The sequence below is a fragment of the Rhinopithecus roxellana genome, chromosome 19 (assembly GCF_007565055.1).
Source record: "Rhinopithecus roxellana isolate Shanxi Qingling chromosome 19, ASM756505v1, whole genome shotgun sequence".
NCBI classification, from domain to species: domain Eukaryota; kingdom Metazoa; phylum Chordata; class Mammalia; order Primates; family Cercopithecidae; genus Rhinopithecus; species Rhinopithecus roxellana.
In genome coordinates, this window is record NC_044567.1 from 80,848,998 (window position 1) to 80,876,773 (window position 27,776).

Consider the following 27,776-nt stretch of genomic DNA (forward strand, 5'->3'; position numbering starts at 1 on the left):
CCTTTTTTCAAATCAGGTCATATTCACAGTTACTGGAGGTTAAGATGTGGATGTATCTTTTGGGGCAGACACAATTCAACCCACTACAACTAGATTTTGTTCCTCTTCCTATCTCTAAGTTGCTCCTCTCTGTTGCTTTTGTCCATTTTCAAAAGGTCACTTGTATGGGTTGCTTAGGCTGACGTCTATCTCTAAGATTAGCTTCCTCTCCTTGCCAGTGTTTGGGCGTAAACATTCCACGATACCACTCCTAGGAGACAAAGGTCAGGCTGGCCAACCCTCCAGACATGGAACCCTTCAGGCCCTGAATTCCCGTGTCTTTGCAAATCCAAAGGGGCAGGCTGACAGTCTGATGGGGTCCCCCGCCAGGCTGTAGCCTTCTGTCTTTACACGTTTTGAGAGCACTTGAATATGCACGGGAAACAATTAACTATGACAGACACCAAAGAGATGGGGAAAGGGCAGCTGTGGAGAAAAGAGATGCCCCAGAATCCCCCTGATTTCTCCAGCATTTTATCCAGAAAAATGTGATAGTGTGGTGAGACTCTGAACAGACTCTAATTGTCCTTTTTCTTTCTTTCCTCTTAGCAAACTGCCTAGTTGGGCTAGAGCTGTTGTCCCCAAAATATTTTATGTGACAGAGAAGGCTTGGAACTATTATCCCTACACAATTACAGGTAAGTCCTTAGTACAACCGTATGCCACATGTAGTGAATGCAAGGACATAGGGTAGTTGAATTTCACTGATTTACAGTTGATGATCCAAGCAGGGCCTTGTGGGAGCCCCGTAGTATCCCTCTCCTTTTTTGGTTTCTTACTTGCAGGTCATCAGCACTTCTAACACAGACACAGAGATGGCAGGTGTCAGGGGGGCTAAGCTAAGCCCATTCCATCTTCCTTCTTAGAGTTACAATGAATAGCTTATGGACGGCCAGGAGCAGTGGCTGACTCCTGTAATCCCAGCACTTTGGGAGGCCGAGGCTGGTGGATTACTTGAGGTCAGGAGTTCGAGACCAGCCTGGCCAAGATGGTGAAACCCCCGTCTCTACTAAAAATACAAAACCAGGAGGCAGAGGTTGCAGTGAGCCAAGATTGTGCCACTGCACGCCAGCCTGGGTGACACAGCGAGACTCCATCTCAAAAAAAAAAAAGCTTATGGAGAAGGAAGGTGAAGATCTTTATAGAGACGTTTCCAGAGGTTTTATGATTCTTATTTCCCTGTTTCCTCAATCATTCCCAAGTAATTTAGAGGTATGATTCGTCTATAAACAAGTTGCTTATTTTAATTTGTTTGTTTTTGCTACTCCAAATTTTGACTATAATTTGTATAAAAGATTCTCTGCCTCCAGATGACTTCCTTTGCTATTAGATAATATGAAAATCTTTAAGGTCGATTTGCCTCTCACTTGCAATGCAATGATAATAAACTCTTTGTACTGAATACTGTCCTGGAAACTGTGGCCAAAAACGCTCCGAAGATTTGGTTTCTGCCCTCAAACACACTAACATTTGAAATCCCACCTCAACATCGTCATAACAAGCTCTTCTTATTGGTTACAAAAGCTGCTTTTCCACTTAAAAGATTTCCTTTGTGGTTAATGAAATGCTCTACTGGAATTATTAGTCTTTCATTTGCTTTTATAATGCCAACTCTTTGGTTTTTAATTAGCCACAAACCTATAGGCTAATTGAATCTTGTCTTACTGTTCTTATGTGCCCAGCCACAGAAGTATCATGAAAGAATTTCAGTGCAAACATGGAGACATTCAGTATTTATGGAAGTTTCGTTAGTACATTTTTTGTAATTATAGTTCATCAGTATTTGTTAGTTCTGTGGTTTTATATTGCATATAAGCATGATCTAAATCATCTTTTGTCTCTTTTTTTCCCCTCTTCTTCAAATGAACATGTGGAAACAGAATACACGGTAAGTTTCATTTAATTATTTTTAAACATTCTGTCTATGACCAGTGGAGTAATTGGAATATCTCTTGTATTACTTGTTTTATCAATGTAATAATTTTTAGAAAGGAATAATTCAGAGTCAGAAATATTTAAATGTAGGCTATTACATCGTTATATATAATGCAATAATTTGAATGTTCTCATTTGTTCAAGAATGTGAATCCTAATTTAAAGTGCCTTGATAGTCGCTTTATGTAATCAGCCTTTGCTTGTAATTTTTAAATAGCTTGACTGCTTTGTTGGTGATAGTTCACTATAATAGAAGAACAGTTTCTAGCAACGTGATATTAAAGAGATGATGGTAGTTATCGATGGAAGGTGGAGCTTTTACTCATGGACTGTGTCCTCATTCCTTGTTGGAGAAGCTTGAAAGTGAAGAGGCCAATGTGCAAACTATTTTGCACAACAGAGATTTGGGTTGGGCAGGTGCTGTGGCTTGATAAAATTTCTTTTTTTCCTAAGAGCCTCTAGTGTTACTACCTAGACTGAAAGAAAAAAAGACAGAACCTATAATATCATTGTGTTGTGGTGTTTTCATTTGGATCATTTTCCCGAGCAACTAACAGGTCAGTCTATCACAACAAGAAAATAGTTTATGATTTTTTTTTTTTTTTTTTTTTTTTTTTTTTTTTTTTTTTTTTTTTTTTTTTGAGATGGAGTCTCACTCCATCGCCCAGGCTGGAGTGCAATGCATGATCTTGGCTCCACAGAAACTTCTGCCTCCCTGGTTCAAGCGATTCTCCTGCCTCAGCCTCCCAAGTAGCTGGGATTACAGGTGTGTACCACCATGCCTGGCTGATTTTTTTATTTTTTGGTAGAGATGGGGTTTCACCATGTTGGCCAGGCTGATCTCAAACTCCTGACCTTAGGTGATCCGCCCACCTTGGCTTCCCAAAGTGTTGGGATTACAGGCGTGAGCCACCGCACCTGGCCAATAGTTATGATTTTTTGAGCTGTGTTAAGAGTTGAATTTTTGGTTTCAATCCAGATTGCCAAAGGATAGAGAGGTGGTGAGAGAAATGGAAGAAAATGATTTGTCATGCCCTGGGCAGGAACATAGTACCCGACACATCATAGGTGCTCAGTGAATAGTTACTGAATGACAGAATGGACACATGAATTCTAGATGGATAAATGGTCCCAGCACAGGCTTTGGCATCAGAGAGGCTTGGCTGTCCTCCGGTTTTGCCACTCACTGGCCAGAGCTCCTAAGCGAGTGGCTCCCAACTGCCAATTCTTGAATTCACACTGGTCCTTGACTATGTTCTCCCTAGTCCTCTGCAGAATGAAGAAAAAACAGGAATAGTATTCAGAGATTTTTATAACATTGAATTTATTTCATCCAAAGTGCTGTTGGTAATTATATTCCATCATACTCGGATATTAAGATATCTTTTCTTTTTTGAAATAATAGGACTATATATAGTATTTCCCCCCACAATGTCCCTAACTTTGAAAAAAGAGGCAATTTTATGGCAAAATGCAAATGTAAAATTTTAGAAGCAGGGGAACCTTTGCTATAGAACAAGCATCTTAACTTTTCTGAACCTGTTTCCTCTTTTCTAAAATTAGAATAATCCCTCCTTCCTAGAGATATTAGCAGAAGGATTCAATGGTCTACCCTTGGATTGGAAAACATTTTCTTTAGAGGGTCATATTGTCTATTGTCAATGTTTTCTGTTTTGTGAGTTATATAGTCTCTGTCACTGCAAAAGCAGCCTTAGGCAGTATGTAAACAAATTAGCATGGTCATATCTACCCAGGTTGCATGTCAAATTTGTCCCCGAGGCTACTTTGCCAACTCTAAATATAATGCATAGAAAGCTGTTAGCACACTGCCTGTATACAGCAGGCAATTAAATGGTTCCCCACCACCAACACCACTCCCTAGTTCCATTGCTTCTAGCAACTGCATAATCATCGAGAGAGACTTTGGGCTGGGTGCAGTGGCTCACACCTGTAATCCTAGCACTTTAGGAGGCTGAGGCAGGTGGATCACTTGAAGTCAGGAGTTCCAGACCAGCCTGTCCAACATGGTGAAACCCTGTCTCTACTGAAAATACAAAGAAAAAAAAAATGTAGTCGGGTGTGGTGGCAGGCACCTGTAATCCCAGCTACTTGGGAGGCTGAGACGAGAGAATCATTTGAACCCAGGAGGCAGAGGTTGCAGTGAACTGAGATCCCACCACTGCACTCCAGCCTGGGCAACAGAGTGAGAGTCTGTCTCAAAAATAAAAAATTTAAAAATAAAGTCAACAGTCATTTATTAGGCATCAGGGAGGTACAAAACATCATGCTAGATGGCATAACTGAGAGATTATCTCTGCCATTTGGGGTCACAATCTGGTTGGAAATAGCTGGACATTCCAGTCAAAGCCTGGCAGTCGTCAGCAAGTCCTGGGCTTTTCTGGAGGCAAGAAGGGACTTAGCCAAGGAAACAAGTTGGCCTCAGACCTGTCCATTGGGCTGGATAAGCTCTGAACTGAGCTGCCAGCAGAGATTCATACCAGAGGGCAGAATCAATGGCTCTGGGAATCCAACCAGATAAAGCAGTTGCAATGTGAAAGGAAGGGTGCTGGCCTCTGCCTTGGGGACTTGAGTTTCAGGAACAGTCCCCAATGTGGGAGACGGGAAGAGAAGTACACAGCATTCAGGCAGGTTACTCAGTATCATGGTGCTAGAGAGATAAGGTTGCCAACTTTAGTAAGTGAAAATACAGGATGTCCAGGTAACTTTGAATTTTCAGATAAACGGTAAGTAATTTTTAGTATACGAATGTCCCAGATGTTGTATGGGACATAATTATGCCAAAAGATTGTTGTCTCACATTTTATCTGGCAACCTTACGGGAGAGAGATGGTGGTGTGGAAGAACTGGTCTCAGAGACTCAAGTACAAAAATCGGTCATGAGAACAGGGCACACTGATGGGCCAAGGGAAGGGAAGGGGCCGGAAGTGTGTAACGTGGGAATCCATCCTGCAATTGACATGCCGTAGGAACTCTAAGGCCAGACCAGAGATTCAGCTGTCTGGTCTGAATCTCTGCTGGCAGCTCAGCACAGAGCTTGTTCAGCCCAATGGACAGGTCTGAGACCAACAAATCAAATCAAGTGCATTTGATTTGGAGTGGTCGGAGGAACCACTCCAAGAGCCTTCCTGCCTCAGTTAGGATTGGCTCAGGAGGTGGAATGGAACGAGCTAGGCAGAGTTGGGGAAAATTAAGTGGTAGCAGATGAATACATAACTGTCAGCATTTTAAGGAAGACCTGTGTTGCATATAAGTGTTAGAGTTGTAGTGCCAACAGAGGATCGTAGGAAGGAGAGAGGGATTCTGCCAGGGAGAAATATGAGGAGGTTTCTCAGAGAAGGTCGCATGTGGGCTGGACCTGAAGGGAAAGTACAACTCCCCCTGCAGAGGCCTGTTCTGTCTTAGCTCATGTTGCTCTAATGAAACACCACAGACTGGGGGGCTTAAGCAGCAGACATTTATTTCTCACAGTTGCAGAGGCTGAAAGTGCTGGCCGACTGGGTTCCTGGTGAGTGCTGTCTTCCTGGTAAGCACGTGGCCATCTTCTTGCTATGCCCTCACATGGCAGAGACAAAGCAAGTTCTCTGGTCTCTTCTTTGAAGGGCACTAATCCCATCATGAGGACCCCACCCTCGTGACCTCATCCCTACCTGATTAGGTCCCAAAATCCCACCTCCAAACCCCATTGCATTGGGGATTACGAATTCAACATAGGAATTTGGGGGAGACACAGTTCAGCTCATAGCATGCTCCTTCCAGGCCCAGTGGGCAAGTGATGGAGGTGGATCCTGGCCACCTGGACATATGGAGGGCAGGTCGTGGTACTTTCAGTGTCAGGTCAAGGTCTAGATTTAATTCTCTGTGAGGAGGTCACATTGTTCCTGGCTAGTTCACTTTTATTTTCCATCCCAAATATAGGACAGCTTTTCTTTCCATCTCCCTGGTGACCAGGGGATCCGGATTTTTCTCTCTGACTCTAGTGCACTCCTCTGGGCCTGCAGTGTGCGGTTTGAAGCTGCCACCTCTTGACTCAGATTCAGCCATGTTCTCACGCTCTCTGCCCACGACAACCCTGGTGGCAGAACCCACCCTTGACTCTGACTCCAGAGTCTGCACCCAGGATTTATGACAGATGCTTTCAATTACCTTAGTCTTTTTTCCTGTTTTAGATGCTTTTGAATTGTGCTCTTTATCCCCTGATCCTTTAATCCTAAATACTTCTTCTTGCTGTCTTTCCCAAGCTCCATAGTTCCTGTTCTGTGCCCCAAAGCAAAACTTCCCCCAAAGTCAGAGCCCCAGCTAGGATCACGGTGCCCTTCCCTTCCTCAGAGAGGCAGCCTCAAGGGCTCGAAAACCTCCAAACCAATGTCTCTTCTCAGAAAGCATTAGTGTAGAGCACGAGGATGTCTATCCTAGGATCCCCTAGGTCTTAAATCTGACTGTTTAGCCTGTTACTCAGACCTCATGCTGCCCTCATTCGTGACAAAGCCCGGGCAAGGAAACCTATTTAGAGTCATCTAGGGCTTCAGCACTATCACAATTATCAAGACATAAGAGCTTTCTCATCACTGTGAGTGACTGCATGTGTTTAGAATTATGTGGAAATGCCATTTGCCCAGGAAGTGGGAAAAACATCTTTAGCTTGCTTATGGGGAAAAAAAAGTCTTAATTATACAGTAAACAAAGAACAACACAATGACAGTTTCACAGAGGACAGACCTTCAACCAGTTCTTCCAAACTGTTAGGTTCTTCGGAAGTTGGTAAAGTCTGCAAAGAAAGATGCCTGAGGAGACTGGCTGCCTTCCAAAGGAGTTGATTTTGTTTTTCTAGAGCTAAAAAAAAACAAAAAACAAAAAAACAGGCTGCACTTTTAGATGAGCATAAATCAGCAGTACCAATTCAGCCTTGGTACTAATGAAGAACAAAGGATTTTCTTCTTGTTTGCAGGAATTTGAAAACTTAAGTTATAGGAAATTGATAGCAGGGACCTAGAGTATACAGTTGGTATATATATTTTGCTGCCGTGACCACCCCTCTCCACCAGCATCTCTCTTAATAAGAATCCACAAAAGAGGAGAAATGGGATGCACCTTTGTGTTAGTTAGAATGACAGAAGCAAAAGCAGGTGGGTCGTCAATGTTATGCAATATTTTAAATTATTTAGATGAAAGAGGTGGAAAAATAAAATTGTAACAGACCAGAGAGGCTGAAATGACTCTTTAATGAGAACCTCAAATCGTATTGAGCCACTGTGAGAGAGAGATTCCTCAGGGCTGGTTTAGAAGAGCCAAGAAGGAGAGGAAAGCCTGCTCACAGCTGAGAGTCTGACATAGGTCACCCCAGGTGAACCCAGGTTATCTGCCCAGGAGTGGCCATGGGGAGATTGAGATATTTTTCTGAAAGCCACTAAACTATCTGGGATAGGAATTGCACTCACAGTCTGGACCTTATCAAGCTCCCCTAGTAATCCGAAGAGCTGATGGATGCTGTATTTAGAGACCAGTGACCCCCATTCCTCACAAGCCCTGTCTCCCTTTTTTTTTTTTTTTTTCTGAGACGGAGTCTCGCTCTGTCGCCCAGGCTGGAGTGCAGTGGCCGGATCTCAGCTCACTGCAAGCTCCGCCTCCCAGGTTCACGCCATTCTCCTGCCTCAGCCTCCGGAGTAGCTGGGACTACAGGCGCCTGCCACCTCGCCCGGCTAGTTTTTTTATATTTTTTAGTAGAGACGGGATTTCACCGTGTTAGCCAGGGTGGTCTCGATCTCCTGACCTCGTGATCCGCCCGTCTCGGCCTCCCAAAGTGCTGGGATTACAGGCTTGAACCACCGCGCCTGGCCCCTGTCTCCCTTCTTAAGCCTTTCTTCCCCTCACCTTCCCCTGAGTCCCAGCCAAGGGGCAGTACAAACCACTGTATTCCATAACTGGGAACACAGGGACAAATCCAGGGAAGATTATGTTTATTATACCAGACCTCTAGGATTGGGCTTGTTTAGAAGGAAATTAAAGAAAAAAATCTGGCTATCTCACCTACAATGTAAGCTAAGAGGGTGAAAGTCCCTAAGAGTCCCTTCTTGGAGGCCATGGGGTCAGGAGTTAGTAGGTTAGGAAATAACTTTTATCTATGTATCACAGTTAAGCTTGGATATCTAGTGGAGTACATAATTTTTTCAGACAAAGGGAAGTATCCTTTTTATAGGGACCAGGCCAAAGAAACAGTCCTCCAGTTTGGGGCACTGATGAACAAGGCAGCAATTAGGCACGGGCCTGAAAAGGACCGTTACAGAGAAGATGACAGTTCATGCCAGTAATTCCAGCATTTTGGAAGGCCGGGATAGGCGGATCACTTGAGGTCAGGAGTTTGAGACCAGCCTGGCCAACATGGCGAAACCTTGTCTCTACTAAAAATACAAAAATTAGCTGTGCATGGTGATATATGCCTGTAATCCCAACTCCTCAGGAGGCTGACTTTGAACCCAGGAAGTGGAGGTTGCAGTGAGCCGGGATCATGCCACTGCACTCCAGCTTGGGTGACCAAGCGAGACCCTGTCGCAAAAACAAAAACCAAACAAACAAAAAAACCCAAAAACAAAGAAGATTATGTGAGACCGGTGTCATAATAGGGCCAGAACGACTGAGCTAAAAAATCTTCACAGTTCTAGAGAATTTAGATGGAAGCAGTCTAGAACCATTTATAACTACCATTTAAGATGGTGCACAGCCAATTAAGTAAGGGATGGATTATACAGAGCTAAACAGATTGTATAATTACAGGACTTCTCAGAGCCTTTCCTATTCTAATGTACATTGTGAATCTCCAAAGGGAGCTGTGGCATGCAACATTTCCCAAGCTTATTTGTCCAAGGGATCTTGGATTTTGCAAGGCCAATCTTGTAAGACTTAGAGGTGTTCCAGAAACTTCTCTTCAGGTCAGAGCCATTATGTGCCCACTAACTATGCCAGTGGATCAATTCTATTTCAGTAAATGTTGTTTTCTTCTAAATTTCAGTGAGCTAATGTGTTGCCTGCAGATGACTGTTACTCAGATACCAAAGTTTTTTGAAGAATGCCCAACAGTAATGGAAGTGTTTTATTTTTAGAATCAGGTGACACAGAACCCATAAGTTCCTTTTCAAGCAAAGTCAGTTCTGTTCAACCACACAGCAAAGTCAGCAGTACGTTGGGATGGCAGTGGGTTTGTGCATTTGGATTTGTTTCCATTTAGAAAATGAACTGGTTGTGGCCGGGCGCGGTGGCTCACGCCTGTAATCCCAGCACTTTGGGAGGCCAAGGCGGGTGGATCATGAGGTCAGGAGATCGAGACCATCCTGGCTAACACGGTGAAACCCCATCTCTACTAAAAATACAAAAAAAGAAATTAGCTGGGCGTGGTATTGGGCACCTGTAGTCCCAGCTACTCGGGAGGCTGAGGTAGGAGAATGGCATGTACCCGGGAGGTGGAGCTTGCAGTGAGCCGAGATCACACCACTACACTCCAGCCTGGGCAACAGAGCAAGACTCCATGTCAAAAAACAAAACAAACAAACAAACAACAACAACAAAAAAAAAAACAAAAAAAGAAGAAGGAAGAAAGGAAGGAAAGAAAGAAAGAAGGGAAGAAAGAAAGTAAGTGAACTGGTTGTACGGGTGAGCCAGTTGCAAACCAGCCTATTCACAGATGTACCGCTGCCCTTGTGTGGGACCAGAGCTTGTCTCTACATCTCAGCAACCCAATTAGTGCCTGGTGAAGCAGGAGCTTTGGAACAGCCAGTTTTGTTTGTTCAGATTATCCCATTTCCATTTGCTCTAGCTGTTCCCAAGCTCTTCTTTGGACTTCAGAGAAAATTAACTCAGCCATTTCTAGGGGAGAGAGCAGGTGATAGAACACATGGCTCGACCGTAACACAACGTAACATTTTAAAATTGTTTGCATTTTTTTAACACCACTCGAAATGACTTTGCGGAGGGCAATCAACAGAGAAAACAAAGTTGTTTAAGGGAATGTTCAGTAGAAGATTTTACTAAGAAATTCTCCTTTTCTTCTTTGTTGTTTATTTTCCACTTGGCAGTACTGAAAAATTTGATTTCCCTTCTGCCATTTACAAATGTCTGTGGAGTTGTGTTCAGTTCAGTTGTTGAGATCTGCAGAATACAACTGGAAAGATTTTGTGGGCAGATTTCTTTCTGTAAAAATAAAACAGTATGACTATGGGTATACTAACATAGTATATTTCAGGGATTAAAGTGAATGCAAAGGCCGGTAGTGGTGGCTCACGCCTGTAATCTCAGCACTCTGGGAGGCTGAGGCGGGTGGATCACTTGAGGTCAGGAGTTCAAGACAAGCCTGGCCAACATGGTGAAACACCATCTCTACTAAAAGTACAAACATTAGCTGGGCGTGGTGGCATGTGCCTGTAATCCCAGCTACGCCTGAGGCTGAGGCAGGAGAATCGCTTGAACCCAGAAGGCGAAGGTTGCAGTGAGCCGAGATCTCACCATTGCATTCCAGCCTGGGTGACAGTGTAAGACTCTGTCTCAAAAAAAAAAAAAAAAAAAGGAATGCAAAATTGCCCTGAGGTCTTTGATCTTTTTGATCAGTAAGATACTATGAACTACACAATAGTGTTTATTTCTTTACTGTCTAGACACATGTCGATACATCTTTTCAGTTCAGAATTTTAAACATTTTCTTTTTTTTTCTTTTTTTTTTCTGAGACAGAGTTTTGCTCTGTCGCCCAGGCTGGAGTGCAGTGGCGTTATCTTAGCTCACTGCAAACTCCACTTCCCAGGTTCACGCCATTCTCCTGCCTCAGCCCCCCGAGTGGCTGGGACTACAGGCGCCTGCCGCCATGCCTGGCTAATTTTTTGTATTTTTAGTAGAGACAGGGTTTCACCGTGTTAGCCAGGATGGTCTTGATCTCCTGACCTCGTGATCTGCCCACCTCAGCCTCCCAAAGTGCTGGGATTACAGGCGTGAGCCACCGCGCCCGGCTGATACTATTTTCTTAAGTGAGAATTTGCCAGGTTGATGAAGAGGGATGATTCTTAACCATTTTTAACAGAGAAGGCTTGCCATCTGAAAGTTTCCTACCTGGCCGTGTGCTCACCTGTATTTGGGAAGTCACACTGATCCATTCCCATCTCTGTTATTATTATTTTTAATTATAAAATAGAGACAGGGTTTCGCTATGTTGCCCAGGCTAATTTCAAACTCCTGGGCTCAAGCAATCCTCCTGCCTCAGCCTCCCAAAGTGCTGGGATTACAGGTGTGAACCACCGCACCTGGCCCTATCTCTGTTATTTACATGCAATTCTTCTTATTTGATGTGGTCTCCCTGTCTCTTTACATTCTTGTCTTCCATTATGGTATGTAGGTATCAGTATTCATGAGCATCCTCTGCTTATTTCTGCCTTGACAAGTCCAGCCCTAGATCATATGAGCCTGAATTTTGTTTCCCTGCATGATTATCCTAGAAGTGCAAGCAAATAGCAAACCATCCCCCATTCAGAAAACATGCTTTCATTCATGTCTTCGGCTCTGTCTTCCTTCTGGCCTTGCTTTCCTAGTGAGTTGCTATTACTCAGCATGTCAGAGGATGGGACGAGGATCCATGAGTGAATGAAATAATGAATGAACAGAAGTCTCTGTGTAGGGTGCGGGCTGGTGAGGAGCAGCAGAGAGGTCTGCGTGCATTTCTGTGCTGTGGCTGAAATACAAGCAGCTGTTTTCCGGCTGTGTTTCGAAGCTCTGCCTTCCACACAGTCCCTTCCTCTCACCCTCCTCCACGTCTCTTTCAGGTCCCACCGTTCCTCTTGGCCACATTTTTCTTCCTATGCAGCATGTATTTAGGAAGTCACGCTGATTCATCCTCATTTCTATTATTTACTTGCAATTCCTTTTCTTCCTTTCCTTTTTCCTTTAAAATTCTACTTTTTTTCTCCACTTAAGTTCCTCTTCTCACTTTTCTGGAACTCTCTTCTTTGCGATTTTTTTCTCCAGATACCCTGTCACCATTACCACCCACCTTATCTGTATCTAAAGTCATACATAGCCCTCAGAAGCCAGAAGGGCGAAGAGACCTCAAATATCTCCCTTATTTCCTTTCATCTTTGCCTGTATGATAACTAAGGTTCTGAGTAGAGGGTGACGTCAGACATTTACCTTTTTGAAATTGATGTGTGTATTAAAGATCTTCTATGCACAAAAGAGATATTTATATTTTACCTTCCAAGCATGGGGTAAAATTTCTATCAAAATGGGGGGATAAAAATTATTTAATAAATAAAGGAAGCTGAAAGGTATTTTAAGATCTAGGTGTCTACCAACTGTCTGTATATACATTTATCGTCCACTTTCTTCTACTTTTCAAGCAACACAGACTTTTCTCATTTATTTTCCAGTAGCTCCAGCCCCAGAGTCCTAGAAGATAAATAAGCCCTAAACTCTATGCCTGCCCTCATTAGCACTATGGAACATTCTGGATGTGAGTCTCCTGTTGGTGAAGAGAGGAAACACTTGCAAATCTAGTTGTATTAATGATCCCATCTCAAGTTGCAATTCCCAGTGTGGCCTTGCAGCGCAGTTACTGTGATAACATAGAACACAGTACCAGAGAATCGATGTCATCCACAGGGGAACTCCATTAGAGAGAAAGTCAGGTCTGTATAGAGTTTCATGCTCGTGGATAGCAGGGAACACGTTTTGCATACTGTCAGAACAAGATGGCAAGAGAAGAATGCATTGAATTCTAGATAAAAGCTAAGAGGAAATTATCTTTTAAAAGCCTATAAATACTTCATCAACTCCAAGCCAGCTCCTCAACTCTTCCATTTAACTTTCTGGATGCTAGGCCCCTTGTAAAGTGCTGCTTTCAGACAAGGAAGAATTTGGGCTGGTGAACAGGAATAAAGTGCTGAGTTACTGGGCTGAGGGTTCTTCTCAATGAGTGGTTTTCAAACTGTCCTTCTGTAGGTCCAGGAGATTCCATGGACAGGTCTCAGTGGCCATTCTGTCCCTAATATTTTATTTAAAGAAAGAACTCTGATGCCAGTTTAAATGGTTTGAAAACTACTGAACGGTAACATCTCTCAGCTCCTGCCCTATTCTAAAGACCATGAATAAGTGTGATGTATGTGAGACAGGAACCACTTGAAGCAGCAGTTCCCAAACTTAACAGATTTGCACCTCCTCCCTCCACTTAGTGGTGCTTATATTAGTCAAGGTTCTCCAGAGAGACAGATCCAGTGGTGGGGGGATGTGGGGAGAGAGAGAGATGGGTGTTTGGATAGATAGATAGGTAGACAGATTATATAGATAGATTAGATACATAGATTAGATAGATGGATGAATAGCTAGATGATCGATAGATGTTAACAGATAAGAGAGATGGATAGCTAGATAGCTAGATTAGGTAGATGGATGGATAGATAGATGATAGATATTAATAGATAGATGGATTGATTAGATAGGTAGATTGGATGGATGGATGGATGGATGGATGGATGGATGGATATTAACAGAGAGATGGATAGATTAGATAGCTAGATTAGGTAGATGGATAGATAGATGATAATAATAGATGGATTGATTAGATAGGTAGGTTGGATGGATGGATATTAACAGATAGATGGATAGATAGATAAACAGATTAGATAAAAAGATAGTTAGGTAGATTGGATGGATGGATGGATGGATGGATGGATGGATGGATGGATGGATGGATGGATTAGAGGGGATTTGGTAGGGAAATTGGCTCACGTGATTAGGGAGACTGAGAAGTACCACAATAGCCCACCTGCAAGTTGTAGACCCTGGGGCGCCAGTAGTGTGGCTGAGTTCAAGTCAGAAGGCTTAGAACCAGGGGAGCCGCGAGTGTAGGTCCTGGAGTCCAAAGGCTGAGGAGCCTGGAGTTGTTGTGCAAGGACAGGAGGGGGGGAGTGTGTCCCCACTCCAGCAGATAGATCCATACATTCGCCTTTCCTCTGTGTTTGTCCTCTCCAGCCCCTCAGCAGGTTGGATGGTGCCCACCCACATCGAGGATGGATCTTCCTCACCTAGTGCATGCCAACTCACATGCCAGTCTCTGGAAACACCCTCACAGACACACCCAAAATGAGGCTTTACTAGGCTTCTAGGTATTCCTTAATCTAGTTAAGTTGATTCCTAAAATTAAGCATCCCAGTGTTCTTTATAACATACTCCTCTTTAAGTTAGAGTAGATTAAATTATAAGAATGTTTGGAAAACCTTGTGACTTCCTTTAAGATAATATAGTTACTCTGGGATTCACTCATTTTTAAATTGGGTTTAAATTTTTTCTGCTTACTAAAATGGTAGACATTTATTGTAACATCCAAGCATTATAAAAAATCTATACCACAGAAAATAAAAGAACTTCATAATTTCCACTACTCTCCATGAGAATGTTTTCCCATGTTTTTCGGTGCGGATACTAGTTTTTCCATATTTTTCGGTGTGTATACTTGTTTGCCATGTTTTTCAGTGTGTATACTCGTTTTCCATGTTTTTCAGTGTGCATACAAGTTTTCCATGTTTTTCAGTGTGTATGCTAGTTTTCCGTGTTTTTCGGTGTGTATACTAATTTTCCATGTTTTTCGGCATGTATATTCGTTTTCCATGGTTTTTGGTGTGTATATTCGTTTTCCATGTTTTTCGGTGTGTATACTAGTTTTTCCAGGTTTTTTTGGTGTGTATACTTGTTTCCATGTTTTTCAGTGTGTATACTAGTTTTTCCATGGTTTTTTGGTGTGTATACTTGTTTCCATGTTTTTCAGTGTGTATACTAGTTTTCCATGTTTTTCGATGTGTATACTAGTTTTTCCATGTTTTGCAGTGTGGATACTAGTCTACTTTCTTTTTCTTTTTACAAAAATGGTGCTATCCTGTTTTACACTTTGCTTTTTTAATGGTTTGAGAGTCAATCACAGTGTACTTACCCAGCCTTCTACTGGTGAACTTTGACTTGTTTCCAGGTTTTTTTATAGGACCAACAATACAGTTAATGAATATGTGTTTATTTGTAATATTTTTTCACATCTGAGAATTCATGCTAGAGTTCTGGGCAGGGTTTTTTGTTTGTTTGTTTGTTGTTTTTTGATACAGGGGCTCACTCTGTCACCCAGGCTGGAGTGCAGTGGCGCAATCTTGGCTCACTGCAACCGCTGCCTCCCAGGTTCAAGCGATTCTCCTGCCTCAGCTTCCCTAGTAGCTGGGATTACAGGTGTGCACCACCACACCCAGCTAATTTTTGTATTTTTAGTAGAGACAGGGTTTCCCCATGTTGGCCAGGTTGGTCACAAACTCCTGGCCTTGACTGATCCAACCACATCAGCCTCCCAAAGTGCTGAGATGACAGGCGTGAGCCACAGCACAGGGCTTGTACCTGTTTTTAAAAGTACTTTCACAGTAAGAATTCACCTAAGCCACTATATTTAAATTTAATTTTTGAAAATTATTGTGTTTTCAGGGCACTAGGGTATTTTGGCATCTAAAGGAATACCAATGAATTTCTGAAATGAATAATTATTTCCCAAATATATCTTTTGAGTAACTCCTGGTTTTCCTGATTTGGGATTGTTTAAAGCAAGGTATGTCTATCCTATGACCGATTCACACACACATATTTTCTCTGCTGTGAGTGACCACAGCACATACTGAGAAGCAAAGCCTGTGCTTTCAACCTCTGCTTCCCTGGAAGCACTTCCATGATTTCCTGATACTCAACAGTCAGCATGAAATCACAACCATGCCTGTCAGAGCCAGACAGCCTGGCTTGAATCCCATCTCCCCTACGCGTTTGTTGTGTGACTTGGAGCACACTGTTGGACGTTTCCGTGCCTTTGTTTCTTCATCTGTAAAATGGGGATGTATGAGGGCTAATGAGTTAATAGATGAACTGATATGTATCAAATACTTGGACCAGTGCCTATTGACAGGAAGGATGGTATAACACTATTGTCATTATAACCTCGGTATCAGGTTGTGTCTGTCCCTGACTGGACGTGTAGAATGTTGGCCACGTCTCCTTTGGATTATCATTTTGACACAAAGGTATCCCAGAACCTCCCAGGGTTAAGAAATACCTGGGCAGGCCGGGGACGGTGACTCACACCTGTAATCCCAGCACTTTGGGAGGCCGAGGCAGGCGGATCACGAGGTCAGGAAATCAAGACCATCCTGGCTAACACGGAGAAACCCCGTCTCTACTAAAAATACAAAAAATTAGCTGGGCATGGTGGCGGGTGCCTGTAGTCCCAGCTACTCGGGAGGCTGAGGCAGGAGAATGGCATCAACCTGGGAGGCGGAGCTTGCAGTGAGCCACAGTCGCACCACTGCACTCCAGCCTGGGCAACAGAGTGAGACTCTGTCTCAAAAAAAAAAAAAAAAACCTGGGCAACAAGAAGTACTGTCAAGGAGGTGGAGAAATTGGAACTTTCCTACACTGCTTATGGGAATGTACAAGGGTGCAGCCACTTTGGAATGTGGTAGCCGTCTGGAAGTTCCTCAGAAGGTTAAACATAGAGTTACAGTATGATCAGCAATTCTACACTAGATATACACTCTAGAGAAAGGAAAACATGGCTGGGTGCGGTGGCTCACACCTGTAATCCCAGCACTTGGGGAGGCCAAGGTGGGGTGGATCATGAGGTCAGGAGTTCAAGGCCAGCCTGGCCAACATGATGAAACCCCGTCTCTACTAAAAATACAAAAATTAGCCAAGTGTGGTGGCAGGTGCCTGTAATCCCAGCTAATCTGGAGGCTGAGGCAGGAGAATTGCTTTAACCAAGGGGGCAGAAGTTGCAATGAGCCAAGATCATGCCACTGTACTCCAGTCTGGGCAACAGAGTAAGACTCCATTTCAAAAAAAGAAAGAAAGAAAGAAACGAAGACATATATCCACACAAAAACTTGCATAAGAATACCTGTGGCAGTATTGTTCATAGTAGCCAAAAAATAGAAACAAATGTTCATCAACTGATAAATGGAGAAATCGAATGTGGTATGTCCATACAGTGGACTCTTATTTGGCCAGAAAAAGGAATGGAGTACCCATACATGCCTTGAAAACATGCTAAGGGAAAGAAGCCAGGAACAAAAGACCACATATGATACACTTCCATTTATAGGAAATGTATAGAATAGACAAATCTTAGAGACAGAGGAGATTAGGGGTTGCGTACAATGTGATGTTGCAGGTAGGCGGGAATGGGGACGTGACTGCTGATGGATACAGGGCTTCTTTGGGAGGTAATGGAAATGTTCTAAAATTAGATTGTCATAATGGTTGTATAACTCTGAATATACTAAACACCATTAACTTGTATACTGCAAATTGGTGAATTATATGGTATGTGAATAAAGCTATTTATTTATTTATTTTATTTTACTTTTTCAGAGATGGGATCTTGCTCTGTCACCCAGGCTGGAATGCAGTAGTGTGATCATAGCTCACTGCAACCTCAAACTCCTGGGCTCAAGTGATCCTCCTGCCTCTGTTTCTTTTTTTTTTTTTTTTTTTTTTTTTTTTTTTTTTTTTTTTTTTTTTTTTTTCTGCCTCTGTTTCTTGAATAGTAAAGCTATATTTTTTGGGGAACAGGGGGAAACAGCTCCTGAGTTCGGGTGGGGTAGGCTCCCAGAATCTACCAACTTAGTGAAAGCAAGGCATCAGGAGAGAGGCCTGGAATCTGTTTTTAACAAGCCCAGCAAATGAGGCATCATTAAGTAGGTCTTAGAAATACAGTGTCATAGAGAATATTTTTATTTTTATTTTATTTTTATTTTATTTTTATTTTACATTGTAAAGTTGGATAGGGTAGGATTAATATCTTTTAGCTTACATTTTTGCTACAGACTAGGTGCTGTGGAAATACAGTATCCTTTGATGACAATAATGACAGTCTTCAAAGTGAGCGGTGCATATCCTTCCAGAAGTTTTGCACTTCTTGCTTCTGAAGTACAGTGCCCTAGAGGGCCTCAGACCCATCCCCAGGGCCCCCGTTCTCTGCAGCCACCATCATCTCTCTCTCTTTGCAGGTGCAGAGACAGCAGTAAGGGCTGCCAGCACTACCCAGAAACTGACTATGAAATCCCCAATGTGTCTGACCCTTTCTCTTTAAGACTTTGGTTTGCTTACATTTCATTTTGTTCCTGTAAGTGTTTCTTATTGCCATAGCAACCCTAATCAATCACTGGACCAAAAATAGCTCTTCCATGTTTTCCAAAGCATGTCTGTAGTGAATTGGAAATTCAGTTCTGCCGTGCATTTTGCATATGCTGTTTTCATTTCCCGACACTGAACCTGGGAGGGCTTGTGTCTGGAAATTATTCTTACAGAGACCCAGATACCTGACTTGTCTTTCCTGGCGTTCTTCTTCCCCACTGCAGATCCCCCCATCACTTCCAAAAGCTACAAGCAGATGCATTTAAATGTTCCATCATCACTTTCCTGCACATTGAGTTTTAGGTGCTGGAGGTTTTACAGGTACCAGAATATCACTTTTCAATAAGAGGTTCATCCTGGTGGATTCCACTGGGTTTGGAAGGCCAATTATAGATGCTTAGACACCAGATAAAAGGAAGAGGGTCATGGCAGGGAGCAGATGGCAGCAACACCTGTAAGATTCCTCTGGCTTAGGTGGATCTAAGCTAGAAAATCAAAGATGAGATGATAAGCAAGCTCCTGCCTTGATTCCCTGACTTCTTCCTAACACTGCTCCTGTTTTTAGGGGGTTGGGGCAAAACAAACACTGGATGCAATTAAGTGAATATTTTCTATGATTCTTTCTCTGCTTTATTCTCCCTGCCAAGCTGTGCCTTTAGTTGAGAAGAGGAAGAGAGATAAAAAAGAAAAGATTTTTCATGAGAAAGAGGATTCCAGACCTGGAGTGAGCCCAGAGGAGGAAGAAGAGGTGGAGAGGGACAGAAATGACTCACTGATTTCCCCCAGGCTCCGGGGACAGGAGTACTTTTGTGCCTCCCCCTCTGCCTGTAAGCAGAGTCATCTCTGTGGCCTCAAGGGTTCCCAACTTCTGTTTTATGCTTCTGTTTCTTAACTTCTTTGAGCCTTGGTTTTGGCAATTGGGCTGAGTGAACCAGCAGAGGTGCGCCCTTTAGATCTAGGAAAGAAAAGAGTTCACGGAGAACCTGGTAGAGTTTTTGTTCCCTGCATGAAGTCAGCAGGGGGCCAAGGGAAAGCTCAGAGAAGAGACCAGTGGAAGGGGCACCTGCGCAGAAGAAGAGGTACCTGCCCAGAAGAAGGGGCTGCCAAGGATGGAGCCTGGGACACGTGGTGACATTTCCTCAGCAGCAGAGCAGGTCAGGGATTCAGAGTGAGTCTGGAAGAGCCCAGATCTGCTCTGTGGTTTGGCCACCTTCCTTGCCATGGGCAGGAGCCATCAGGTGTCCTACGGGTGCCTTTCCGGAAGCCTCTGCATCCTTGCATCTTCATAGTGGAGGATCTGCCTTTGACCCCAGCTCAGCGTTCTCGTCCACGTTGCCTAGGAGTGTATACAATGGAGTGGACCAACATCTCTCCAGCACCTGCCAGGTGCTGCTTGGCCCTGGACATTCATTATCTCTTTTCATTCTCACCCCACAGCTTTGAGGTTGCGATTGTCTCCATTTGATAGATGAGGAAACTGAAGCTCAGAGGGATTCGGCAATTTGCCCCAAGTCACACAGTTTGTTGGAAAAGAAGCTGGGGTTTGAACTGAAGTCTGTTTTCCTCTAAACACCTGTATTTTTTTTTTTTTCTACTAAATCACCATGCTCCCTCTCTGTGGGTTAGGTGCCTGCTGCTGCATCTGGACACCAGATAATGACAAGCTTGCTGACATCAGTTACTAGTAAATATCACTCTGGGCAATAAGCAGTGGCCATTGATTGACAAAGCAGGTGACGTCATAGGTGGAACTACTAAGTCAGAAAAAGCACCAATTCCCCCTTCCCTTGCACATGCTTGAACCTCAAAGTCAGTGATGCTTTACACAGATGAAAGCCAGATGGGCGATTTGGAAGAAGGCAGCCAGCAGCCTGGGTGTTGTGTTGGTTTTCTCTTGCTGTGTAACAAATCTCCCACAAATTTAGCAACTTAAAACAACACAAGTGGCTGGGTGCAATGGCTCATGCCTATAATACCAGCACTTTAGGAGGCCGAGGTTGGAGGATCTCTTGAGCTCAGGAGTTTGAGACCAACCTGGTCAACACAGTGAGAGCTCATCTCTACTAAAAATAAAAAAAATAGCTGGGTATGGTGGTGCATGCCTGTAGTCCCAGCTGTTCAGGAGGCTGAGGCGGGAGGATTGCTTAAGTCCAGGAGGTCAAGGCTGCGGTGAGCTGAGCTATAATCATACCACTGCATTCAAGCCTGGACAACAGAATGAGGCTCTGTCTCAAAAAAGAAAAGAAAATACAAATAACACAAGTTTGTCATCTTGCAGTTTCCATGGGTCAGGAGTTGGAACCCAGACCCGCTGGGTCCTTGGCTCCGGGACTTCCCAGGTGGAAATCAAGGCATCAGCCAAGGTTCTAGTTTCACCAGAGATGCGGGGTCCTCTTCCATGCTCACTGGTGGTTGGCAGGACTCACTCCTCGTGATTGTAGGACAGAAATCGTGTTTTCTAGCTGGCCCTCCTCCAGCTGTCACTCTCAGTTCCCAGTAGACCTCTCTTGGGTCCTATCCACGTGGCTATCTCACAACTTCAAAGCCAACTAAAGAATCTCTGCTTTTTCTAAAGTGAAGTCTTGTATACTGAGACAGAGTCTCAGGAGTGACTGACTGTCTTGTCTTTTTGCTATCAATCAAAGGCTACGCTCCCTCTGAAAGTTCTAGGGGGCAACCAGGGGAGTGACAACCCATCATATCCCCGGGTCCTGCTCACACCCGAGGGGAAGGATTACACAGGATGTGTGCACCAGTGGCCGTGACTCTGGAGGCTATCTCAGAATTCTGTCTGCAGTGGGTTTTTCAGTCTTTCCTTCATATGCTGTGGGCCAAATGGGACTTTCAACATTCAGCATTTCCAAATGACTGTTCCTTAGAGAGCACTGGATGCTTCAGAAGCCCTTAGACATCTTCCTGTTTTAGCCAGTGACTGACAACCCTAGTGTCTCTCTTCTTGGAGCAAGTTCAGGTGTGTTACATCAGGATTCCCAACATTTTTTCCATGCCCACACTCCTGACAGATCCCTCGGTGATATAGAATTCCTCCACTCAAGGATGTTTATCAGGATCTTTAGGGAACAGCGCACATTTTGAGAAAAAGTCCAGGGTTGCGAGGTGGGGTCCCCCTCTCCCCACTGACATTGAGAATGACTAAGTTAGATGGTATATTCCTAATGGGAGCAAAAGTCTTGGTTACAGAAAACATTATTTGAGCAAAACCTAAACTAAAGGAGATACTTTAACACCCAAAGAAGCTGGGTAAAGAAGGGGGGTAAAGAAAAAGGGGGGCGACTTTGACGTGCCCCATTGCTAGTGGTGCTGGTGTTGGGGGGGCACCCTCCTGTTAGAGTGTGAGCTTACCACCTGGTTGGTGAGCCTGAGACACATATAACTAATAGTAACGGTGACAAAGGAGATACGTGCTGTGATAAAGGGACAAACGGAATACTGCCACATGCGTGGGATAATCATTCCAAAGTGGTACTTGAGATAGTCTTTGAGTAAGATTTAGGAAAGAAATTTTGGGCTGAGAGTACCATGGGCCAAAGAAAAAAGAAAAAGAAAAAGAAAAAAAGCCTGGTAGCAAGTTTTCCAGGGAAGGGGGTGTGGACCTAGATTTAGGGTGGGCCCAAATCCAATGACTGGTGTCCTTGTAAGAAGAGAAGAGAGCACAGAGACCCAGAGGGAAGAAGGAAATGTGAAGACGGAGGCAGAGACTGGAGTGATGCACCCACTACCGGGGCCACCAACAGCTGGAGGAGACAAGGACAGATTCTCTCCCAGAGTCTTCAGAGGGAGTGTGGCTCTGCCGACACCTTGGTTTCAGGCTTCCAGCCTCCAGAACTGTGAGAGAATGAATTGCTGCTGTTTTAAGCCACCCAGTTTGTGGAACTGGCTACAATAACTCTAGGGTACCAGTACAGTCAGGGAGAACATTCGCGTTCAGTCCGGTCCTTTCAAGTTTGAGGAACCTGTAGGGCGTTTGTTGGGGATAGCCAGTGGGCACCTGGAAATGTGAGAGGAGTTGGAATTTGAGATGTTGATGTGGGAGGCATCTGCCAAAAAAATCATGAAAAGTCAGAAGCAGATAAGATCACCAAGGGAGAGGGTTTGGATCAAGAAAAGAGGCTGTAGGTAGGGTAGGACCTGAGGGATCTCCTGCAGGGAAGGAGTGGAGGAGGGAAGAGAAGGCTGAACTGCTGCTCAGGATGGAGAACTTGCTCAGCCGTATTGCAGTCTAGAGAGGTCTCCAGGGTGCACATGGAAGAGTGATGCTGGTTTGGAAATCCTTTGATGATCAGGTGGGAGGTGGAAAAAAGTAGACAGGAAGCACTGAAATTGAATACTCTTTTTTTAATTTTTTTATTTTTTTCGAGACGGAGCCTTGCTGGAGTGCAGAGGTGCAACCTTGGCTCACTACAACCCCCGCCTCCCGGGTTCCAGTGATTCTCCCCACTCAGCCTCCTGAGTAGCTGGGATTACAGGCACCTGCCATCGTGCCTGGCTAATTTTTGTATTTTTGTAGAGATGAGGTCTCACCATGTTGGCCAGGCTGGTCTTGAACTCCTGACCTCAGGTGATCCACCCACCTCGGCTTCCCAAAGTGCTGGGATTACAGGCGTGAGCCACCACGCCTGACCACTGACTACTCTTTTAATAAGGTTTTTTATGAAGACAGAGAGAGATATGGAATTGATTATAGATGGGGAAGAAATAGAATCAAGGGAACTTTGTGCTTATTTATTTTGTAAAACTATGACACTTTTCATTATATCTTTAGGCTGTGGGAAGGAAGCAGGGAGAAGATGCAAATAATTAATGAAACAAGGTTCTAGAGAAGAGCTTACAAATAATTTGTACTGTGCACCTACTATGTGTCAGTCACTGTGCTGGGGTTTAGCTGTGTGATCTCATTGATCTTCCGAACACTCCTACAGAGTGGAGAAGGATTGTCTCCATTCTCCACCTGGGGCAACTGGGGCTGAGCATAGTGAAATAACTTGCCCAGGTTAATACATCTTGGATTTGAGGCCAAGTTAGCTGGCTCTAATGTCTCAGTGCTTTTCATTGTAATATTTCTCCACTGAAAAAGAGAAGGATATATCTTTCTCTGACTCACAAAGAATAAGAAACTTAAAGAAATAAGCAGATTTGTTATGGAGGAAAGGGATGTGTCAGTGTTTCTATCATGTGGTTCGTGTCCTCATTAAACTATGACTCAAAAAAGTGATCAGCTGCGAGGCAGAGGGGAGAAGGGTGAAGCCAGGCAGGGGACCTTGAGAAGGGAAGGGATTTAGGATAGATTAGTGGGTGAGATATAACAGGGAGCCAATAAGGAAGAAATCAAAGACCTTGCTTTAAAGCTGAGCTTCCGCTAGGATTAGTGGGCTGGATTTTTGGAGAAACCAACCTGCATGGGGGAGGCAGAAGGTTATCTTAACACGGACATCTCCCCAGAGACATTTCAGTGACAGCACTGAAGAAGCCCAGAGCCACAGATAATTCTGATTTTAACCCAAGACACCCGCACACCCCAGGGCTCTGAGAGCGAGTCCTCAGACATCCCAAGGGGAGTATCAGCCCCAGCCACCTGCTGAAGGAGAAAGTGCTGACCTGCTTGGAGTTACCAGGAGCTGTTCTCCGGCCACCCTGCTGAAGCCAGGTGCACTCCCAGCCTCATGGCAAGGTTGCCATTCTGATAGGAAAATAACCAAAGTCCCCACTCAAAAATAACATCTGCTAATTTGCGTGGGAGTTTTGCATTTCATAACTGGGTTTAATATGCAAATGCTAAAATTCATGTGTTAGGCTAGCTAAGTGGTTTAGAGGTTCAGTGGGTAAAAACGCCTCACAGTGTTCCACTCCGGTGCACCGAGACCCGCACCCATGCTCCACAACTCTGTGCTCTCCCAACTCCTTGGATTGACTCTCGTGAATTATGGGACAAAAAATACAAAATCAATTTACCTAACTAAAGGCTTGTCATGTCTAAGAGAGTCTCAGCCAGGGCATCCCCCCACGTTCCCGTGTCTGCTGTGGGGCTCCGAGTCCTCCAGCGTCTTCATTTAAGATGAGCAGCTGCTCCTTGGTGCTACCTGGACCCGGGTGTGAGGGCAGCGGTTATGGAGTGAGAAGTTTGAGAGGAGACAGCAGAGAAGGTGTTAATGAATAATCGCAGGGCCTCGTTCTCCATAAAGGCAATTACTGGGATTGATTGTTCCCATGTTTCCTTAGTCACGGTTCAGATGGCTTGTTTCACTCAGATTAAGACAGATGCGTGCTGAACGCGCCCTGGCATGTGATGTCAGGAGAATTATCGATGGTACATCCCAGGCCTCTGCCTTCTTGTGCGGGTGCCACCAGGGATCTCAGCCGGGCTAAAAGGGGAGCATGGTCATTGTGCGGCTGAAGCATGTCTGTGCTATAGCCAGGTGGTTTTCCAGTTTGAGCATGCCTCAGCATACACTGGAGGGCTTGGTAAACAGATTGCTGAACCCCACCTCCAGAGTTTCTGATTTAGTTGGTCTGCTGAATAATTTGCATTCTTTTCTTTTCTTTTTTTTTTTTTTTTGAGTTGAAGTCTCACTCTGTTGCCCAGGCTGGAGTGCAATGGCGCGATCTCAGCTCACTGCAACCTCCACCTCCCAAGTTCAAGCGATTCTCATGCCTTGGCCTCCCAAGTAGCTGGAATTAACAGGGGGTGCACCACCACACCCGGCTAATTCTTGTATTTTTAGTAAAGACGGGGTTTCACCATGTTGGCCAGGCTGGTCTCAAACCCCTGACCTCAGGTGATATGCCCGCCTTGGTCTCCCAAAGTGCTGGGATTACAGGCATGAGCCACCGTGCCTGGCCAAGTATTTGCATTTCTGACAATTCTGGGCTGCTGGAACTGGTCCAGAAACTCCTCTTTGAGAACCACTTAGTATGGTGAAGAGTATGGACACTGGGACCAGGCCACCTGGCTGCATGACTGTAGGCCATTTACTTACCCTCTCTGTACCTCCATCTCCTCATCTTTAAAGCAGGGGGGATAGTAATAGTACCTCCTTCATGGGGTGGTTGCCAGGAATAAATGAGTGAGCACATCAGAGCATTTGTAGCAGTGTCTGGTATAGACGGTATATGAGTGCTAAGAACATGTATAAGAGATCCAGCCTCTTGTTACTGTAATGCTATCAGCCCAAGTCTGGTTTCCCCAACACCCACAGATCCCAGTGGAGTTGCTGGGTCATTTTGCCCATTAGCCATCAATCCTATCTCTGGTGGCCAAGAAAGTTAATGCCCAGCTTAGTGCTAGCCAGAGCGTGATTACACCAACATCCATCAAAATTCTCTTCTCAAGCCACCTTAACCCTTCACATCTACTGATTGCATAGAACTTGACTCAGCGAGACTGGGTCCATAGGGCTGGGTTGCATTTGGGGTTTCTCTCCCTCGCGTGGGCAAAGAGAGGGGCTGCCTTTTCTGGTTCAGTTTCTACCCATGGATGCTGTCTGCTGAATGCATTCTTTAAGTATACATTTTTAAAACATCATTTTATTAATATTTAACCCTCACAGTGTTGCTCTTAGGTAATAATTATTATTCCTGTTTTAACTCTGTTGGGGTTCAGATAAGTTAAATGACTTATCCAAATTACGTATTATAAAAGCCAGGTCTCGGCCGGATGCAGGCAGGAGAATCATGTAAGGCCAGGAATTCAAGACCAGCCTGGACAACATAGAGAGATCCTTGCCTCTACAAAAAAAAATTTTTTTTTTAATTAGCCAGGCATGGTGGCACACACCTGTAGTCCCAGCTACCTGGGAGGCTGAGGCGGGAGGATCGCTTGAGCCCATAGGTCAAGGTTACAGTGAGCTGTGATCACACCACTGCACTCCAGCCTGGGTGACAAAGCAAGACTCTGTCTCAAAAAGAAAAAGAAAAAGAAGGCCGGACGTGGTGGCTCACACCTGTAATCCCAGCACTATGGGAAGCCAAGGCAGGCAGATCTTTTGAGCTCAGGAGTTCGAGACCAGCCTGGCTAACATGGAGAAACACTATCTCTACTAAAAATATAAAAATTAGTCGGGCTACATGGGAGACTAAGGCATGAGAATCACTTGAACCTGGGAGGTGGAGGTTACAGTGAGCCCAGATCGCGCCACTGCACTCCAGCCTGGGCGACAGAGCAAGACCCTGTCTCAAGACATTAAAAAATAATAAAATTTTAAAATTAAAAATTAAATTTCAATTTTCAAATTAAATTTTTAAAAAATTTTTTATTTTACTTTTAAAATAAATTTATGTTTTAAAAATTAAAAGCCAGGTCTGTCTGACTTCAATAATCTATGATTTTAAAGTTCTACTATATCCCCTTGCTAATGTTATATGAGCATTTATATAAAGATTAAGACTGGGTCCCCAGGAATCCAGCAATGGCAGCTGCTCCCCAAAGGTAAACTCCCCAGAACTGGCACCGGTGTGATTTAGGGGTTTGCTTTTCTAAAGCTTACACTAGGAGTCACAGAACATATTTCTTTTGGAAATGTCCTCTTCAGGGACTTGCCCTCTACTGCTGGTTATTCTCTGTGGCCTGACCTCTGTCTGGATGAAACTGTGTTCATGGTCCTAAAGGTGCTTTCCTTTGTCTGAATTTGGATATTGACTTAGTATCTTAACATGTCTGCTCTGCTGCAGTGCTCCCAACCAAGTGGCCAGGAAAGTATTCAGAAGCTCTGCTGAATATAGGAAGAGAGAAAAAATGTCATGCTAATGAAAGTTTGCTTTTCTCCCACAGTGTTCCTTTCTGCCGAAATTCTCCATTCATATAGAAACCAAGTATGAGGACAACAAAGGAAGCAACGACCGTGTGAGTAGCCCCTCCTTCCATGCTGTGCTCACCTCTTGGGCTCTGAAAATTGCAGCACTTCTCACAGCCCCTCTGTGACCAGGGCCAGTGGTGGGACCTGTGCCTGGGACCGCAGAGATGCTCTGGCCTTTGGCTTCTGAGGGTTATTTCCCTGGGACTTTTCCCTGGAATTCTTTGGTTGTCTAGCTTTTCTTTCTCATGTTTATGTACTTTCCTTGGGCCTCTGAGCAGAAGCCTCTGACCTGGGGTGACTGTCATGGAGGTGGAGAGGATGACAGGGTATTAGGAACTCCAAGATTTGTTTTCTGATCATTGGACGGAGTACATATCTTCTCAATGCCTATTCATATTTTCTTCAGAAAGGGAATGCAATCAAATATATGTGTGCACAGAAAAGGAAATATAGTCAGATATGTGTGAACAGAAAAGGAAATACAGGCCCAGTACGGTGGCTCATGCCTGTAATCCCAGCACTCTGGGAGGCTGAGGCAGGCAGATCACCTGAGATCAGGAGTTCAAGACCAGCCTGGCCAACATGGCAAAACCCTGTCTCGACTAAAAATACAAAAATTAGCTGGGTGTGGTAATCCCAGCTACTTGGGAGGCTGAGGCAGGAGAATTGCTTGAACCTGGGAGGCAGAGGTTACAGTGAGCCGAGGTTGCGCCACTGCACTCCAGCCTGGGCCACAGAGTGAGACTCTGTCTCAAAAAAAAAAGAAAGAAAAGGAAATAGAATCAGATGTATGTGTA

At 44.2% G+C, this 27,776-nt stretch overlaps 1 protein-coding gene across 2 annotated transcripts in view; it reads left to right on the top strand.

The window, feature by feature from the left end:
* Nucleotides 1-27,776, top strand: part of PITPNC1 (phosphatidylinositol transfer protein cytoplasmic 1) — a 325,500-nt gene that overhangs the window by 180,727 nt on the left and 116,997 nt on the right. For both annotated transcript variants that reach the window (XM_010379975.2, XM_010379977.2), the window contains exons 3-5: nt 589-677; nt 1,920-1,927; nt 26,955-27,026. In XM_010379975.2, coding sequence (XP_010378277.1) covers nt 589-677; nt 1,920-1,927; nt 26,955-27,026 — 169 coding nt within the window. The remainder of the gene's footprint in view (nt 1-588; nt 678-1,919; nt 1,928-26,954; nt 27,027-27,776) is intronic.